The sequence below is a fragment of the Notolepis coatsorum genome, assembly GCF_963971535.1.
Source record: "Notolepis coatsorum genome assembly, chromosome: 12".
In the NCBI taxonomy this organism is placed as follows: domain Eukaryota; kingdom Metazoa; phylum Chordata; class Actinopteri; order Aulopiformes; family Paralepididae; genus Notolepis; species Notolepis coatsorum.
This window is the reverse complement of record NC_140176.1, coordinates 38,439,747-38,458,040: the sequence shown is the minus strand read 5'-3', so window position 1 is coordinate 38,458,040 and position 18,294 is coordinate 38,439,747. Positions and strand designations below refer to the sequence as shown.

At 45.5% G+C, this 18,294-nt stretch overlaps 1 protein-coding gene across 1 annotated transcript in view; it reads left to right on the top strand.

Annotated features, from left to right (window-relative positions):
- Positions 1-18,294, top strand: part of cntnap2a (contactin associated protein 2a) — a gene marked incomplete at both ends in the record, with an annotated part of 675,314 nt that overhangs the window by 406,489 nt on the left and 250,531 nt on the right. The window contains 1 exon segment of the mRNA XM_084325811.1: positions 3,909-4,065. Coding sequence (XP_084181937.1) covers positions 3,909-4,065 — 157 coding nt within the window.

Sequence of the window (18,294 nt, the reverse complement as noted above, 5' to 3'; positions counted from 1 at the left end):
TACCTCTGCTGTCAGCCTAATGCCAGAACAACAATGTGACTACAGTACAGTATACCTCTGCTGTCAGTCTAATGCCAGAACAACAATGTGACTACAGTACAGTATACCTCTGCTGTCAGCCTAATGCCAGAACAACAATGTGACTACAGTACAGTATACCTCTGCTGTCAGCCTAATGCCAGAACAACAATGTGACTACAGTACAGTATACCTCTGCTGTCAGCCTAATGCCAGAACAACAATGTGACTACAGTACAGTATACCTCTGCTGTCGGCCTAATGCCAGAACAACAATGTGACTACAGTACAGTATACCTCTGCTGTCAGTCTAATGCCAGAACAACAATGTGACTACAGTACAGTATACCTCTGCTGTCAGCCTAATGCCAGAACAACAATGCCTCCCATTCTGTGTCTGTACCTTTTATACAGAATGGCGAGGCGGAGTAACGGCACAATAGTCCTGTGTGAAAGTATAGCTACAGCCAAACACACACAAACACACACACACACAAGCATAGACTTAGGACTCAGATATACACACCCATACACACAAATGCATGGACGCGCACAACATACACACAAGTGCATGGACACGCACATTATACATACACATACACTCAAATGCATGGACACGCACATGATACATACACATGCAGTACATACACTACACATACAAATCAAATCAAATCAAATTTATTTGTAAGGCCCGACAACACACGTTAATGTCCCCATGGGCCGGACACGTCTTCTTTAAACAAGTCAAGAAGAAACATAACAATAAGTCAAGAACAAAACAAGAACACCATATGGTCCAACAAATTTAAAATAAATGCAAATAAATGAATGAATGCAAGCACTCCCAGACATACCCCACGCGAAGGTAAGGAGAAACTCACTAAAACCTAACAATAGGGGAAAATGCACCACAGGCAGTGTGGAGGAGAGAAACCTTAGAAGGGCCATTCAAGGGGGGATCTCCCTTCTTAGATGTCGGTGATAGTAGTGTTGCAGACTAACAGTTGGTAAGCATGCACTCATGTGTGTAGTGAAACACAGATGAGTGCATGCAATAGCAACTGAACATTTTGAAAAATTAAAGATAGAGCTGATAGCGATAGCAACTGAACATTTTGAAAGATTAAAGATAGAGCTGATAGCGAATCTATTTGAGGCACAGGGGTGGCGCAAAGAGGGTCGCGTCCTCCCCGTCTTAATCACGGGACGTTCAACACTCCGGTCATCGCTCTGAGACAGCCGGAGACAGGGAAATAGGGGCGGCGCAGAGAGGGTCGCAACCTCCCCGACATCATCGCGGGACGTCAAAGTTATATCACTCACGCACGTGCACACACACACACACAGAAAGACACACACACACACACAGACAGCCATAACTATAATTATATACCGCATGGCTCAATGTAATATTGTGCTGCATCTGAATTTGACCCAATAAGCTATAAAAAAAATATATAGGGAATTTCATTATTTCAGATTTTATTTGCCAAAGCAATATTAACAAGGTGTCTTATTCTTCAGAATAAAGAGCGAAGTGCAATATTACTTCTGCTATTATTATATTTCATTCTTTCCTCAATGTTAATATGATATCGGCAGCCCCAAAAATATCTATGCTTATCGTGTGTTGTTCACGGGAGAGGGAAGTATATTACATTTATTATTAAAACGCAGTGATCCTTCACCTCTTAGTCGCTTACAGAAACACACACACACACACACACACACACACACACACACACACACACACACACACACACACACACACACACACACACACAGACAGACAAACACAGAGGGAGAGAAAAATAAACTAATATACTGTAAATTCACACGCACATGCACACACACACTCTCTCTCTCACCCACACAGAGGGAGAGCTATCCACTGCAAAGTCCCATACAAACAGACACATATGGTACGTACACACTGTACTACACACACACACACTCCCACACACACACACAAACACACACACACACACACACTCACACACACACACACACACAAACATACACACACAAACATACACACACACAAACATACACACACACACACAAGCAAACAAACACACACACACTCACACATGCATGAATATATGAATGCTGGCCTTGGTCTCACAGTAGAGACAGTAGCTCTTGACACAGGTATTGTTTACGCCGCTCAGCCGTCGGCTACAGCAGTGTGAAGCATGTCTAGTAATGGATTTTACATTAAACGCCAACAAGCTGACAGCTGCCACAATCAATCACCTTAACGACCACTCAATTAATGATTAATGATTTGATGATTCATCTTCGTAATGGGCCACAGCTGCAACCGTTGGACAGTTTAGTTAGATGCTGTATATACCCTCTTAAAGCACTGTTCTCTTGTTCACTTGTCTCCAATGAGACAAGTGAAGTGAAGGATGCAAGTGTGTGTGTGTGTGTGCGTGTGCGTGTGCGTGTGCGTGTGCGTGTGCGTGTGCGTGTGCGTGTGCGTGTGCGTGTGTGTGTGTGTGTGTGTGTGTGTGTGTGTGTGTGTGTGTGTGTGTGTGTGTGCGTGTGCTGTAAGGACTGTGTAGAGCGGCTCTGCATGAGGCCTAGTAAGCCTCTTGCTGTGGAGAGATGCCCCTTTGGTCTGAATGGTAGGTGTTCGACTTCCCATGTGAGAGAGACAGGTTCAGTGGTGCTGTGACCCGGGCAGGTGTCCCTGCAGGGAAAAAGTCAAAAGGCGTGTGAGTGTGGTGTGTCAAAGCTCATCTTGGAGGGCTTCCCTCTGGCTGAATGGTAGATGGTTGCACATGTCCATGTGAAGGATCCCCAAATAGACACATAATTACGTCATGAGACGCTAAACCGAGGTCCTGACTGAATTAAAGAACCCAGGGCGAAAAGAGTAGGGGGTTCCCCGACGTTCCTGGCCAAATTCCCAATCAGGTCTCTGACATCAAGGCCACCTAATAATCACCCCTCCCCCTTAATTGGCTGATATCAATCCCTGACTCCTGAGCCATTCAGCCACTGTGTAGTGTGATGTGTGCCAGGTGCCAGTGTATGGCAGCCATTCAGCCTGTGTAGCCCAAGATTGGGTGCTACCAGTGGTGGTGAAGGAGGCCATTTCCACCCTACATTGTGGGGAGCGCTTTGAGTGTCTAGAAAAGCGCTATATAAATGTAAGGATCATTCATTCATTCATTTGTACATTATTTAGTTCCAGGGAACCTCACCTGAGAAGATATTTGTTGTTAGATGTGAATTATTCCATGAAATCCATAACTGTCTTTTCTGCAGGTAGGGAGATAACTGTGGAGAGAGTGACACCTATGGTCAGAATAATCATTCTTATAGTATTCTCTCTTTGGGTGAATTTCTAGTGAATACAGTGTTAGTGAGATTAAACTGTACCCTCTCAAGAACCCATGGGTGTCCGCTTTGAGAAGCCCTGCTTTATGGGATGCCTGGGTGAATTGCCTGACTCTGTGTGACTCTGGACAGTAGGAGGGAAAACTCTCTCAATTTAAAACATTTGATTTATCGGTACTAATATAGTCTCCCATTGCCAGACCATCTCCAGAACAGACACTGTGGAGAAAAAGGTCTGGCAGAACCCATTATCGTTGCTATATAATTATATATATTGCACTATAGGTTGTTTGTATTTCTCAATCCAATCACAGTCGCCTAGGGTGGCACTAAGCCCAACATGCACCAACATGTTTCTTCAGTAAAGTTATCCACCCTGAAGGTGTAGCTTGCTAGCTTGAAGACGTGTCGTTGTTAATTATCCTAGAGACAAGGACTTTGAAAATGCAGACTATTTCGCAGGTGGACCACCGCTGGACCCAAGGTTCCAAAGAAAGATCTGGAGAGACTCATGAGGGTGTGTTTGTTTTCCTCCACAGAGGGGACCCCTTACACCTGGTGGGTGGGCCGAGGCAGCGAGAAGCACTTCTACTGGGGCGGATCGGGACCCGGGATCCAGAAATGTGCCTGTGGCATCGACAGGAACTGCACCGACCCCAAGTATGACTGCAACTGCGACGCAGACCACAAACAATGGTGAGTCTAAATGAACGGTGAGTCTAGATGAGTGCTGAGTCTAAATGAGTGGTCAGTCTAAATGAACTGTGAGCCTAAATGCACAGTGAGCCTAAATGAACGGTGAGTCTAGATGAGTGCTGAGTCTAAATGAGTGGTGAACCTAAATGAGTGGTGTGTCTAAATTAGTGGTGAGTCTAAATACACAGTGAGCCTAAATACACAGTGAGTCTAAAATGTCTAAATGAACGCTGATTCTAAATTAATGTCTAAATGAATGGTGAGTCTAAATGAAGGGTGAGTCTAAATGAACGGTGAATCTAAATAATAATAATAATAAATGTTATTTGTATAGCACCTTTCATACAGGAATTGCAGCTCAAAGTGCTTCACAATAGCAAAAGAAATACAGGCGTAAGATTTGCACAAAATTGGCAGATCAAGAGCAATGCATGAAGTTCAGACATAAAATAAGTATAAAACGAGCATCAAAATAGAACATTAAATGAATGGTGAGTCTAAATGAATGGTGAGTCTAAATGAATGGTGAGTCTAAATTAATGGTGAGTCTAAATGAACAGTGAGTCTAAATGAATGGTGAGTCTAAATTAATGGTGAGTCTAAATGAACAGTGAGTCTAAATGAAGAGTGAGTCTAAATGAATGGTAAGTCTAAATGAACAGTGAGTCTAAATGAAGAGTGAGTGTAAATGAATGGTGAGACTCTAAAATGAACGGTGAGTCTAAATGAACGGTGAGTCTAAATTAACGGTGAGTCTAAATTAACGGTGAGTCTAAGGGCGCGTTCACACCTACCCTGTTTGGTCCACTTTAAGTGGACCATGGTCCCTTTAGATCAATAGTCCGTTTCGTTTGTACAGGTGTGAACACAAACCGAACTATTTTGAGGACCAAACAACCGAACCATGGTCCTCTTGAAAAGTTGGGACTCGGTTCGTTTCAAAGTGGACCATGGTGCGTTTGCTGTTGGTGTGAACGCAATCGAACTTTATATAGTACCTAATCTAGAGCCAATGAGTGACAGACGCCTGGTGGCGGCTGGCGCACGACCCAACTTGACAGCGCCAAGTGACAAAAAAATAATAATAATAATCTTTTATTATTTTTAATTTTTTTCTCAAACTAAATACTCAATTTGAATAACATTCATTATTAAATCAACTTTCTTTAATGAATATAACTCATCAGTTTCGTCAACATAAATAATCCAATAAGGGCACGGTTGGTATGAAAGTGATGGTGACGTCTTATACAGTATAATATTATAATATTAGTGTAGCCTAATCTTTAACTGCAACTGTGAAGAAAAACCCCAGATTGAATAGACACATAAAAAATAATATTTAAAAAAACAGCCCTAGTATGAATAGGAATAACAGACACACAACGTAATTGACCTAAGAAGATGTGCTTATCATTTTAAATCTTGTGCTGACCAGAGATCATTTTATCAGGAAATAACTGGACCAGCATGGAAAAAAGCATCAACTAATGAACAACTAAAGAAATCAACTAATCGACTAACAAAGTCGACTCTGACCAAACTGACCGATTCATTGATTTATCGACTGTAAGGGGAAACATAAAGCCTGTCTTCTTAAAACTGAGTCAGTGCCTAGCATGTGTCCCCTAGATGACAAGAGTAATAGTAGGTTTTAGGAACACTGGTCCCAAAGTGGCTATATAAATCTAATTTGGGTCCAGAGCCGATGAAGTTTTAGAACCGACCGTAAAAGAAAGCGAGGCCATCGATGTCCTCTCTCCCCGTTACCCTGGAGACGAAGACAGATCCTGAGACACGTTGCAGCTGGACCAATGGGAGCAGGTGCAAATTCACACATCTGAACGAGCACATCTGTCCGTTCACGCTCGTCATCATATCATTCGCGCTCTCCCGCGAACACCCAGCCACATGGAACCTCTTTACAGCTTGCCTTTATTTCTACTGTGCACAGCTGTTACATTTATTTTTGTTGGATTTTCAATGTGATTAACCTATCTCAAACCCCGCCCTCTTTTCTTGATCCTCCATTCATAACTGTTGATTTCCTTTCTCAGAGGGAAGCAACAGCTGTGATTCGAGGATAAAAAAAACAGGGCAGGGTTTGAGATAGGTCAATTGACCAACACATAATCGACCAAAATACAACAAACAAAAATATCAACCTCTCTTTGTTCTGAACATTGGTTACATTGCTCACATTGAACCGTGATCACAAAGGTCTGATCAGAGAAGGTTGTCCTGCGTATTCTACAATAGTTCAGTAATTGAGACACTGTAGTGCCTGATTGAGACCTTTTTATGTCTCCTTGTGGCCCCGTCTTGCATTTTACAATAGCAAGGCCGGCATTTTTAACAGCTGGCATTGGCCTGACGGAGATTTGCATTCTACTGCACACGCCTTGCATTTATTCATTCATTAATTTATTCATAAATATTTTCAAAAATTATCTAAAAACGTACCTCTTCACCGTAGCCTTTTAATACACCGCTGCTTGATTGTCTATTCTATTTTATTCTATTTTACTCTGTCTATTCTATTTTACTCTTTTATTACATTGTATTACAGATTGTATTACATATTTTATTACAGATTTTAAACTGTTTCATAATTCAGAACTGCACTATTGCACTGTATGTACTCTGATATTATTGGGGGACGACGGGTCGGAACCCCTGGACAGAAGGATGAGTGACAGTGGGGTCCCTCACACCCAAGCTTGCAGTAACGTACAGGCAGCGACAGTCCCGTCTCTCCCTATGAATTCAACACAACCCTGTGACTGAATAGACTGTACTGAGTCGTGAGGATGAATGCCAGAGAGAGACAGAGTTTAATCCAAGACTGATGTTCGCCTTCAGTGGCAACAGTTTGGATTTCAAAGCTCTCTTAGTCAACTGATGGATGTTCTCATTAGAACAGCAGAGGTTTTTTCGGTGTGTGCGTGACGCCCGTGCGTACACATGTATACGTCCTCTTTAAAACAACTGCATCTCTGTGTGCGTGTGAGTGTGTGTCTCGCAGCCCTCCTCATCTCTCAAATTGATTAGATTACAAATGAGTCTTATTCTCTCCCTCTTTCCCTCCATTAATATTGTGTGTATTAATGTCTCATTGTTTGGTTGAGTGAGCTTTTGAGATATTGCCCATACAACTATATTTCCACTCATTACCCATAGTTTTGGCAGAAGTCAGGAACACAATCTCTCTCTCGCTCTCTCTCTCTCCATCTCTCTCTCTCGCTCTCTCTCTCTCTTTCTCTCTCTCTCTCCCATAAATTGGAACTTGGTCCAATTGTGTCTGCAGCACCACTGCCCTGTTCATTTCCATGAAAGCCAAAAAACGAAGACCACACAATGAAAACAGAATATCTCTGTGAGCCATTTGGAACAGCATGCGCTGCAATAAATCATGCCCTTTATATCCATTCCCAGCATAAACGCTACGCTTCAAGCATCGTTGAAGGGGGTTCATTCCAAAACACTAGGATACAGTAGTGCTTCATTGCGATTTTGTGTCAGATGTGCTACTGTATGTAAACCAATCGTTCATTCATGCATCCATTCTTCATTATTTCTTTCTTTCTTTCTTTCTTTCTTTCTTTCTTTCTTTCTTTCTTTCTTTCTTTCTTTCTTTCTTTCTTTCTTTCTTTCTTTCTTTCTTTCTTTCTTTCTTTCTTTCTTTCTTTCTTTCTTTCTTTCTTTCTTTCTTTCCATTTTAATAACCTATTCAAGGTCGCCAAGCGGCACTGCAGATTTACCCTACTCTTTGAATTCGAGAAGGTGCAATACCGGCCAGATCCTCTTAGGGGCGTTATCGCGATAATGCAGTGTGCACTTCTATCCCCAGGCCATCGGGTTGCTCAACGAACAATAACACTATGCAACAACCATCAAATGCACTCACAACACACACACACACACTCACTTTAAACAAACAACACACTGCAGCACCCACTCTCCACACTTTAGAACACCTAAACACACTGGTAAAGGATTTGCACTACAACCCATACCTCAGTACACCTTACTGTAAATTGTACCTAAATTGTACCTCATCCCATTTCTGCTTTGCACTATATAGTATTGTATATTAGTATATTGCATAGTATATTGTATATTGTATGGTAACTCAGTTACTCTATTCTGCATCGAACATTGTACATATGTATATACTGAACACCGTGTCTACGTACGTGACTTCTATTTTTACTTCTATTTTTACATGCTATACTATTTTATTTTATTTCATACTTATCTTTTGTCTAACACAGTCTCTGGAGCATAACAGAAAGAAGCATTTTGTATAAAAGTTTTCTGTACTTCTGTATGACAACTATTAAAGAAAGTTGAAACTTGAAACTTGAAACTGTGGCTGAAGGGAGCATTCATTTTTTTTGATTTTTTTTTTTGAGTTTCCAGTAGCTGGATTCTATATGTGTAGCCTGTACCTTGGATTACGTTTTGCATCGCAGATTTCACCATGAATTAGGGGATTTATCATCAACCAATGGACATATCGATCTACCAGATGGCGATCGATAATGGGGAAATGCTCAGGGGGTAAGATCTTTTTCACGTAAAGTACAGCCCAATCGGGAATTGTTATGATACTCAACCAGGCGTTCGGCCTATGAGGCTAATGAGGCTAACGCGGTTATTGGTAATCAATAATCAGAAACGACGTCCCCCGCCCCCCCCCCCCCTTTCATGCATACATGCTTGAGGATCGTGCCGATCATACTGTATGCAGTTTGAGTTTTAACTGTAGCGTATATATAACCGAAATACCATTGGATTTAACGTTATTAGCTATTAGCCCTATATCTCGGCTTCCAGGAAATATACTAGACCAAATCCGGTATAACGCTTATATTCACGGCGCTATAAAATGAGAACGTATTGATGCATTTTTTTTTCTTTAAGCCATTTTGAAGGGACGGTTTATGGTCTCAATGGACAATGAGAATGGACAGATAGCAATACTATAAAGTATAGATTTAGCTCTACAAACAGCCCCACATCTGTTTACATTTCCTGGTCCTCTTGAGATTAATTAGACTCATCCCAGTGGCCGCAAAAGTGTTAATAGCACAGTCTTCAGGACAGGTGCTCAGAGATATATATATCTGTATGTCATGCATGTCTTAAATGTCATGATTAGATTTGTTTAGATGATTAGATTAGATTCTTATATCTGTATGTTGTGTATGTCATAAATGTCATGAATTGAAAATGGGGGACCCTGATGTAAACAAGACGAAAGTCTTTCTCTGATCTGCATCCCCTTAACAATTGTGTGTATTGAGCTGTACTGTACTGTACCCATTCGGCAATCTGTTAATTAAAATGTTCAATCAATCAGTATATATTTGTTATTTATTTTTGGTATAGTAACAAGCATAATTTAATGTTGCCCAGTTGTGGCCTGTTGAGGTGTATTTCATATCAAAAGTTCCAAAACATCTATTGTGTTTGTATTTGTATGATCCACTATATAAACATAGTAATTATAATATCTACATACATGGCATTTGATTGGAGGCTAGTCTCACTTTGTCCCACAGCAACATTAAAATAGTTTAGATTTGTGTATGTTGTTTATGTAAAATAATTACTTGAAAGTAACGCAATAGTTACTTTCTGAAGTAACTAGTTACTTTTATAATTTGTAACTGAGTAAGTAATTTAGTTAAGTAACTAGTAACTGTAACTAGTTACTTTTTAAAAGTAACTTGCCCAACACTGCTTATTTACAATGTTGATCTGGTCCAAGAGGCCCCAACAGGAATACACAAAATAATGTCCGATATTATCGGCCTACCGATATTATCGGCCGATATTGGCATTCAAATGTGATATCGGTTGATATCGGTATCGGAAATTAAGAGTTGGACAATATCGGTATATCGGTATCGGTAAAAAAGCCAATATCGAGCATCCCTAATATATATATATTAATAATACAATAAAAACACAGTTAAGAATGATACACATAAACAAAAAAACAAATAAACACATGTACAAAAAAAAGAAACAAGGGAGGAGTAGTTCTTCTTCCTTTCTTTCTTTATTTCTTTTTTTCTCTTTATCTCTTTCTTTCTCTCTTTCTTTCTTTCTTTCTTTCTTTCTTTCTTTCTTTCTTTCTTTCTTTCTTTCTTTCTTTCTTTCTTTCTCTATTTGTCTCTTTCTTTCTTTTTGTCTTTCATTCTTTCTCTCTTTCTTTCTTTGTCTTTCTTTCTTTTATTCTTTGCATTCACAGCTCCATCATACTGAGTGTTGTGAAGGGCCAGATTAAACCGAATATATATATTTATTATATATATATATATATTTAATTGTATTTGTATATTCTCTAATATTCCCTGATATCCCTTGTATATTCCTTGTACAATATGCATTGAATATCCATTCTAGCCTACTGAACATCCCATAATAGTCTCCATTCTACTATTGGTCGAGACCTTAGTGCCAGGCTGCCATACCTCCCAGACCCAGTTCAAACGTACCGCTCAACATGTACGAACAAGTCCTAGTTCCGCGTAGGAATCTGGCTACCGCACCACTAATGGGACTATTTGTTCATAGTGCGTATATATACTGCGCTACTAAAGTAGGACTTCCTTTTTCAGTCCAGTTTCTTACCCTCCAATAGAGTCACAGACGTAAAGCCTCCCCGCGACGCCACGTGTGGGAGTAAGGCCAAGTTCGCCTACCATCGGTATTGAGACATCGTGTATATTAATATTTGAATAGTCATATTTGGCACTATATCGTCGAGTTGGACGTAGTCTATTAAGCTAATAATAGTCTGTTAATATATAGTGCTTCGTACGGTGATAATACTACCGTAGTCAGTACCCCATCGTTTCGGGCAGAGAACTGGCTGCTTATCCAGGGTGGTTGACCCCACGTGAAGCTGCACCCGAGGAGCCCCAGAGCCGACGAGCGAGTGGACCTGTATACCGGATTATTCTACCGACGACAGCCCGCCTTCCCAGGCACGGATTATGCTTTGTATACATTGATTATTCCATGGATAAAGACCCCCGACACTGCCGTGTGTTGGAACCCCCCCCCCCTGGAGAGGACGCAAGGTGAGGAGACGCTCTGCAAGACGAGGTCGCTTCACGTCTCTCCTCCGTGGACCGGAGGACGCCGGCCCACAAAGAGTCCACCTGCTTTCATCTGTGGTCCAAGGATCGCCGGCGCATTGAACGGCACTACAGTGGGTTCACCTGGGATACCCTTGGCCGGATGAGGCAGCCGGATTCTACCCCTCCCCCCTTCCTACTCCTGTCGGCTTACAAGCGACCGGATTAACCCCCCCTAGTGTATCCAGTATATAATCATTAAAGTATCATTGCTGTTATTCCTTAAACTATTCCAGGTCGTATATGTACCACCTGCGCCTTCAGAGATTGGACATTCTCTATTGATATACCGACGAATACTCTTGCCATAAAAGTGCATACTAATTCCCATTCATAAATGTGATTGATTTGATTAAGTGATTGCTCTACACACCATCGCTGTGTAGAAATAAAGACCTATTTCTAATTCGTACATTTGTGTTGGATCCGTTTCATCTACGTGACAGTGTTCATCATAATATATTTATGCCGTGTACTGGGTGGCCGAATATTAAGTACAAAGGTAGTGGTAGTAAGTATCATATCTAGTAATACAGTCAGGGAATTGTACCCCTCAGTTACAATTGGTCCTTCGAGCCGGATGGTAATTAGTGTAATATTAATATAGTGTTATTAATATTGAAATGGCCTATGATGAACACTCCACGAAACGATCCTCCTAACCAACGCCCGCAGCGCGAACGACGGCTCCCTCAGTACTTAGAGGCTTACGCTGTCAGTCAACAACCTAGTCTTCTACTAACAGTAAACGCGGTAAAACTAGAAAGTAAAAGTATGTCTAACCCCAACGCCCAGACTACCCCGACCATAGAGGCCCCTACGGGTTCTAATGTAACTGACCAAGTTCACGGTGGGGACCAGTGGGAACCAGACATGACTTCACACCCCGCCAGTACTGAAGAAGTAGTCCCTGATGAGTCCCGGGAGGAATACAACGCTACCGAGACAGAACTCGGCACGGAAGAAGACGGGGAGAGCACCGTGGAGATAGAGCTCCAAGGCTCCGCAAGGAGTACCCCGAGGGAAGGCTCCCCTATACAACCGCCTTCTCCCAGCGAGGCAGAGAGGACCCTACAGCAGGCCTTCCTCATCAGCCTGAACGCCGCTGCTGAACGCGACCGACTGCAGATCCAGCAGCGGAGCGAAGAAGAGCATATACGTCTAGAAATAAGACGCATTCAGAGGGAAGAGAATGTGGCCCGAGACCGAGCAGACAGCCAGCGAGCAGCTGCTGGTGCTCTACGGGACGCAGAGCGCGACAGACAGCAAGCGCAACTAATAGAACAGCTGATCAGACGGACAACACCCTCTCCCTCCGCCAGAGGCTCCAGGAACTCGTCTAGACACACCTCCAGGGCGGCATCCCCTAGCCGAGTAAACAACCCTGAACTTGACCAACAGACGAGGTCTATACCCCCCACAGACCACCTCCCCCCACCGGTCCAAGCGAGACCTAGCAACCGGGAAGGAGCAGCATATCCTGTGGAGAGGCTAAACCAGAGACTACAAGCACTGGATGACCTAACTGAAGACGAAGAGGAAGAGGAGGAGAACCACGCCCGACGACAGCACAGTACTCTACCGGACCAGGAGGTCCGGTACAGCCCAGGCTATACTCCCGCGGAGCTGCGCTACAGACCCCCGACTCTATACACGGGTGAGCACAACGCACGACCCGCACCGAGGAACAGCACCTGGACAAGCGGGCCATGGTACACTGCCGGTACCAGCCCATACCAAGGAGCGGGAGGAGACTCGCCTAGGAGGCCTCTCCCCCAACGCTCGCCGATGTATCCACAGTCAGCGTCATACATTGGCACGCCTATGGTACCCGACTTCACCCAAGAGAACCGGGCCCAGTATACAGAACTCCGCATGTGTCTGGAGACCATGTTGGTGGATGTATTGGATGAACGCCACAAATACGCCATCCTACTGAAGCACTTAAAGGTACCCCGCGCACATAATATAGCGCTCGCCTACGCGACTTCCACCACCCCATACACAGCAGCGCTGGTAGCATTGGACCAGAGGTATGGGCGCATATGGGATTACGTGATCCAGGAGATCCGACACATCGACCGCTTACCCCCAGCAATAGACAATCGAGCACTGGACGACCTGTCCATCAGAGTGCAGTCCCTGGTAGGGATGTTGGGAGCGCAGAGAGAGAAGGGGAGGCATGAACTTTACGCCAACTCAAATGTGGAAAGGATCTTGGAGAAGCTGCCGCCCGCTCGACAGGAGCGTTTTAGGCGACAGAGAGACCACCGAGACCCGAATGGCCCCGAACCGAACCTCCTCGATCTAGCAGACTTCCTGGCGAGAGAAGTCAGCAGCCTACGGCTAGATACATTCGGACGGAGCACCCCTGGCTCCAGAGAAGGAACCAGACGACTAAATGATGGAAGAAGATCGGTGACTGTGATGCACCAATCGGAGTCAGTACCGAGCAGCAGGAGCCACAGTACCCCCTCCAGAACGGAGAAGTGGAAGATAGTGTGCCCCTACTGTGAGAAAGAACACTGGCTAGCGCAATGTGACTCCTTCCCCAAGCTGAACGCGGAGGAAGCAAGTCAATGGATAAAGTCCAACAAGCGCTGTTTTCGCTGTGCGCGCTCACACATGGCAGCCGAATGCCGCTTAAAGAAAAGGTGCACCAAGTGCGATGGAGCCCATCTGGACATACTTCACGACAGTAACAGACGGCGCCCTTCACCCGCACCATCCAGCAGCAAAGCGAGCGTCATGTACATCGATCCCGCCAGCAGCAGTGGAGCCCGAGTACTCCTAAAAGTAGTGCGTGTGACACTAAGCTACCAGAATAAAGTCCTGGACACTTACGCCGTCCTCGATGACGGGTCAGAGAAGACCCTTCTGCTCGCCTCCGCTGCGGCCCAGCTAGGGCTGCGGGGAAGCGAAACCCAAATGACAATTCGGACAATAAGACGAGATTTGAAGACGATAAAGGGCGAGAATGTCTCATTCTCTATCGCAGCAAGCGGCCAGCCTGAGCGACGGTACCAGATTACAGACGCTTTCACCAGCCAAGAAATAGGACTGTCGCGGTACACATACCCCGTCGCCAAGCTGATGGAGAAATATGTACATCTGCGCAAGTTACCGATCCTGCTCATAGACAATGCTATGCCGACCCTGTTGATAGGCTCCGACCATGCAGACCTCATTGTCCCGATAGACCGGGTTCATACCGGACCCCGAGGCTGTCCTGCAGCAGTCGAGACCCGTTTGGGATGGACTCTCCAAGGCCCGCTCGCCAAATCTCTCAACCGAAGTACAGACACTAGATGTCTCCACTCCCGAGTCACAGAGGGAGAAACCGCACTCCTGCAACACGTAGAGCGGCTATGGACCTTGGAACAAATGCCCTTTAAGAACGGAAAGAAAGACATTCGCTCTAAAGATGACATTTACGCCATTCACCTCCTCGAGACAGGGACCAAGAGAGTCCCGGTCAACGGCGTGTTGAGATACGCCACGCCACTCCTGCGGCGAGAAGGAATGCCTACTTTCCACGCCAAGACAGACGCCACAGAACGGTACCTGCTGAACACGGAGCGGCGCTTAGCCAAGAACCCCGCCCAAGAGAGTGTATACCGCGCTGAGATTGAGAAGCTCATCACAGCGGGACACGTCACAAAGATGGACATTAAAGAGGCTGACCAGACCACTGAATCGTGGTACGTGCCTCACCACAAGGTCCATCACAACGGTAAAGACCGCATAGTATTTAACTGCAGCTACCAGATCGGATCCCAAAATCTGAATAAAGAGTTACTGCCCGGTCCCACACTCGGCCCCTCCCTACTCGGCGTTCTACTCCGCTTCCGCCAGGAAAAGGTGGCCATCAGCGGGGACATTAAAGGAATGTTCCTGCAGGTGAGATTAGTAGAGGAGGACAAGCCCCTGTTGCGGTTCCTATGGAGAGAGAAGCCAGGAGATGAGCACCCAGCCATCTACCAATGGGAAGTCTTCCCCTTCGGAACGACGTGCAGCCCCTGCTGTGCTACATTTGCACTACAGAAACATGTAGCAGAGGACCCAGCAGCGGACGAAGAGGTCCGACACAGCGTAAAGAACAGCTTCTACGTAGACAACTGTCTACAAAGCCTTTCAACCCAGGAAGAAGCCGAGGCTCTCCTGATTAAACTCCGCGCCTCATTGATCAAAGGCGGCTTTGATCTCAGGCAGTGGGCCAGCAGCGATCCGCAAGTACTGCACAGCCTCTCCTCCGAGGACAAGGCAGCCAGCAGCGAGACCTGGATGGCTACAATCCCGGGAGAAGCCCAGGAGATGACCCTGGGATTGGTGTGGCGATTCAAAACAGATTCGCTTCACTACAGACACAAGCCCCTGACTACGGAGCAGGGAAGGCCGGCGGCGGCGCCGACCACCAGACGGAGTGTGTACACAACACTCGCCCGACAATATGACCCGCTAGGATGTATTCTACCGTACACCACCAGGGCAAAAATGATTGTACGAGCATTGTGGGACAAGGACCAGGGCTGGGACGACCCCATTCCCGCACACCTTGCATCCACCTGGAGAGAGTGGGAGATGGAGCTCCACTCACTCCCAGGCGTTAATATGCGCCGAAGCTACTTCCCACCCACGGTGAGGCCAGAGACATGTAAAATGGACTTACACGTCTTCAGTGACGCCTCAGAGGTCGCATACGGATCAGTAGCCTACTTGCGGGCCCAAGAAAGGGGGGGAGAGATCTACACAGCATTTGTCCTCGCCCGCTCGAGAATAGCCCCACGCAAGCAACAATCTATCCCACGTCTAGAGCTCTGCGCAGCCCTAGCCGGAGCGCACCTAGCCACGCTCATCCAACGTGAGCTCACCATACCGGTGTCTAGAACAATCCTGTGGTCAGATTCCACGACAGTACTCGCCTGGATCCAATCGGACTCATGCAAGTACAAAGTCTTCGTGGGAGTCAGAGTCACCGAGATTCAAGACTTAACCGAAGAGTTAACCGGAGAAACAGAGTGGCGCTACGTTGATACAAAACAGAACCCAGCTGACGTCATCACCCGGGGGATGCCCCTGGATGACCTCACCCGTCGCAATGTCTACAGTGACGGCCCAGCATTCCTAAAGCTCCCGGAAGGAGAGTGGCCCACGCCTATCCCGAGGGAAGCCAGTCAGGAGGAGGCTGAGAATAAGAAGCCTGTGTTCTGTGGATTGAGCACTGTTATCTCCGCAGACCCCAACACACTCCTGATGGGGCGGCTAGATCCTGCATTACCCCAGACAATGTACCGGCCTGAAGAAGCGAACGGCCGACGAATGTGGAGGTACAGCCAAGTATTAGCCGACAAGTTTTGGAGCAGTTTCCTACTGCACTACCTACCGTCTCTACAGACCCGCCAGAAGTGGGTAAAGGAGAGAGACAATTTGACAGAAGGAACAGTCGTCATGATTATTGATCAATCACTGCCCAGAGCTATGTGGCCGGCCGGCCGCGTAAGCAAAGTGATCACCGGTGCCGACGGCAAGGTCCGAGCAGCTGAAGTGCTCGTCCAGGGTCGCACTTACACCCGTCCCGTGGCGAGGCTCATAGAACTGCCCCGACTCCCAGACACAATCGATGATGACCATGACCCTATAACCCTATGACTTTGTGAAGTTGACTGACCCTACAGCAAACCCTTATGTGTAAATAGACAACGCGATTAATCTGTCTCTGTTTAACTGATTCGGTCTGGGACCAATCAGGGGGTGGCTGTTGTGAAGGGCCAGATTAAACCGAATATATATATTTATTATATATATATATATTTAATTGTATTTGTATATTCTCTAATATTCCCTGATATCCCTTGTATATTCCTTGTACAATATGCATTGAATATCCATTCTAGCCTACTGAACATCCCATAATAGTCTCCATTCTACTATTGGTCGAGACCTTAGTCCCAGGCTGCCATACCTCCCAGACCCAGTTCAAACGTACCGCTCAACATGTACGAACAAGTCCTAGTTCCGCGTAGGAATCTGGCTACCGCACCACTAATGGGACTATTTGTTCATAGTGCGTATATATACTGCGCTACTAAAGTAGGACTTCCTTTTTCAGTCCAGTTTCTTACCCTCCAATAGAGTCACAGACGTAAAGCCTCCCCGCGACGCCACGTGTGGGAGTAAGGCCAAGTTCGCCTACCATCGGTATTGAGACATCGTGTATATTAATATTTGAATAGTCATATTTGGCACTATATCGTCGAGTTGGACGTAGTCTATTAAGCTAATAATAGTCTGTTAATATATAGTGCTTCGTACGGTGATAATACTACCGTAGTCAGTACCCCATCGTTTCGGGCAGAGAACTGGCTGCTTATCCAGGGTGGTTGACCCCACGTGAAGCTGCACCCGAGGAGCCCCAGAGCCGACGAGCGAGTGGACCTGTATACCGGATTATTCTACCGACGACAGCCCGCCTTCCCAGGCACGGATTATGCTTTGTATACATTGATTATTCCATGGATAAAGACCCCCGACACTGCCGTGTGTTGGAACCCCCCCCCCTGGAAAGGTTGCAAGGTGAGGAGACGCTCTGCAAGACGAGGTCGCTTCACGTCTCTCCTCCGTGGACCGGAGGACGCCGGCCCACAAAGAGTCCACCTGCTTTCATCTGTGGTCCAAGGATCGCCGGCGCATTGAACGGCACTACAGTGGGTTCACCTGGGATACCCTTGGCCGGATGAGGCAGCCGGATTCTACCCCCCCCCCCTTCCTACTCCTGTCGGCTTACAAGCGACCGGATTAACCCCCCCTAGTGTATCCAGTATATAATCATTAAAGTATCATTGCTGTTATTCCTTAAACTATTCCAGGTCGTATATGTACCACCTGCGCCTTCAGAGATTGGACATTCTCTATTGATATACCGACGAATACTCTTGCCATAAAAGTGCATACTAATTCCCATTCATAAATGTGATTGATTTGATTAAGTGATTGCTCTACACACCATCGCTGTGTAGAAATAAAGACCTATTTCTAATTCGTACATTTGTGTTGGATCCGTTTCATCTACGTGACA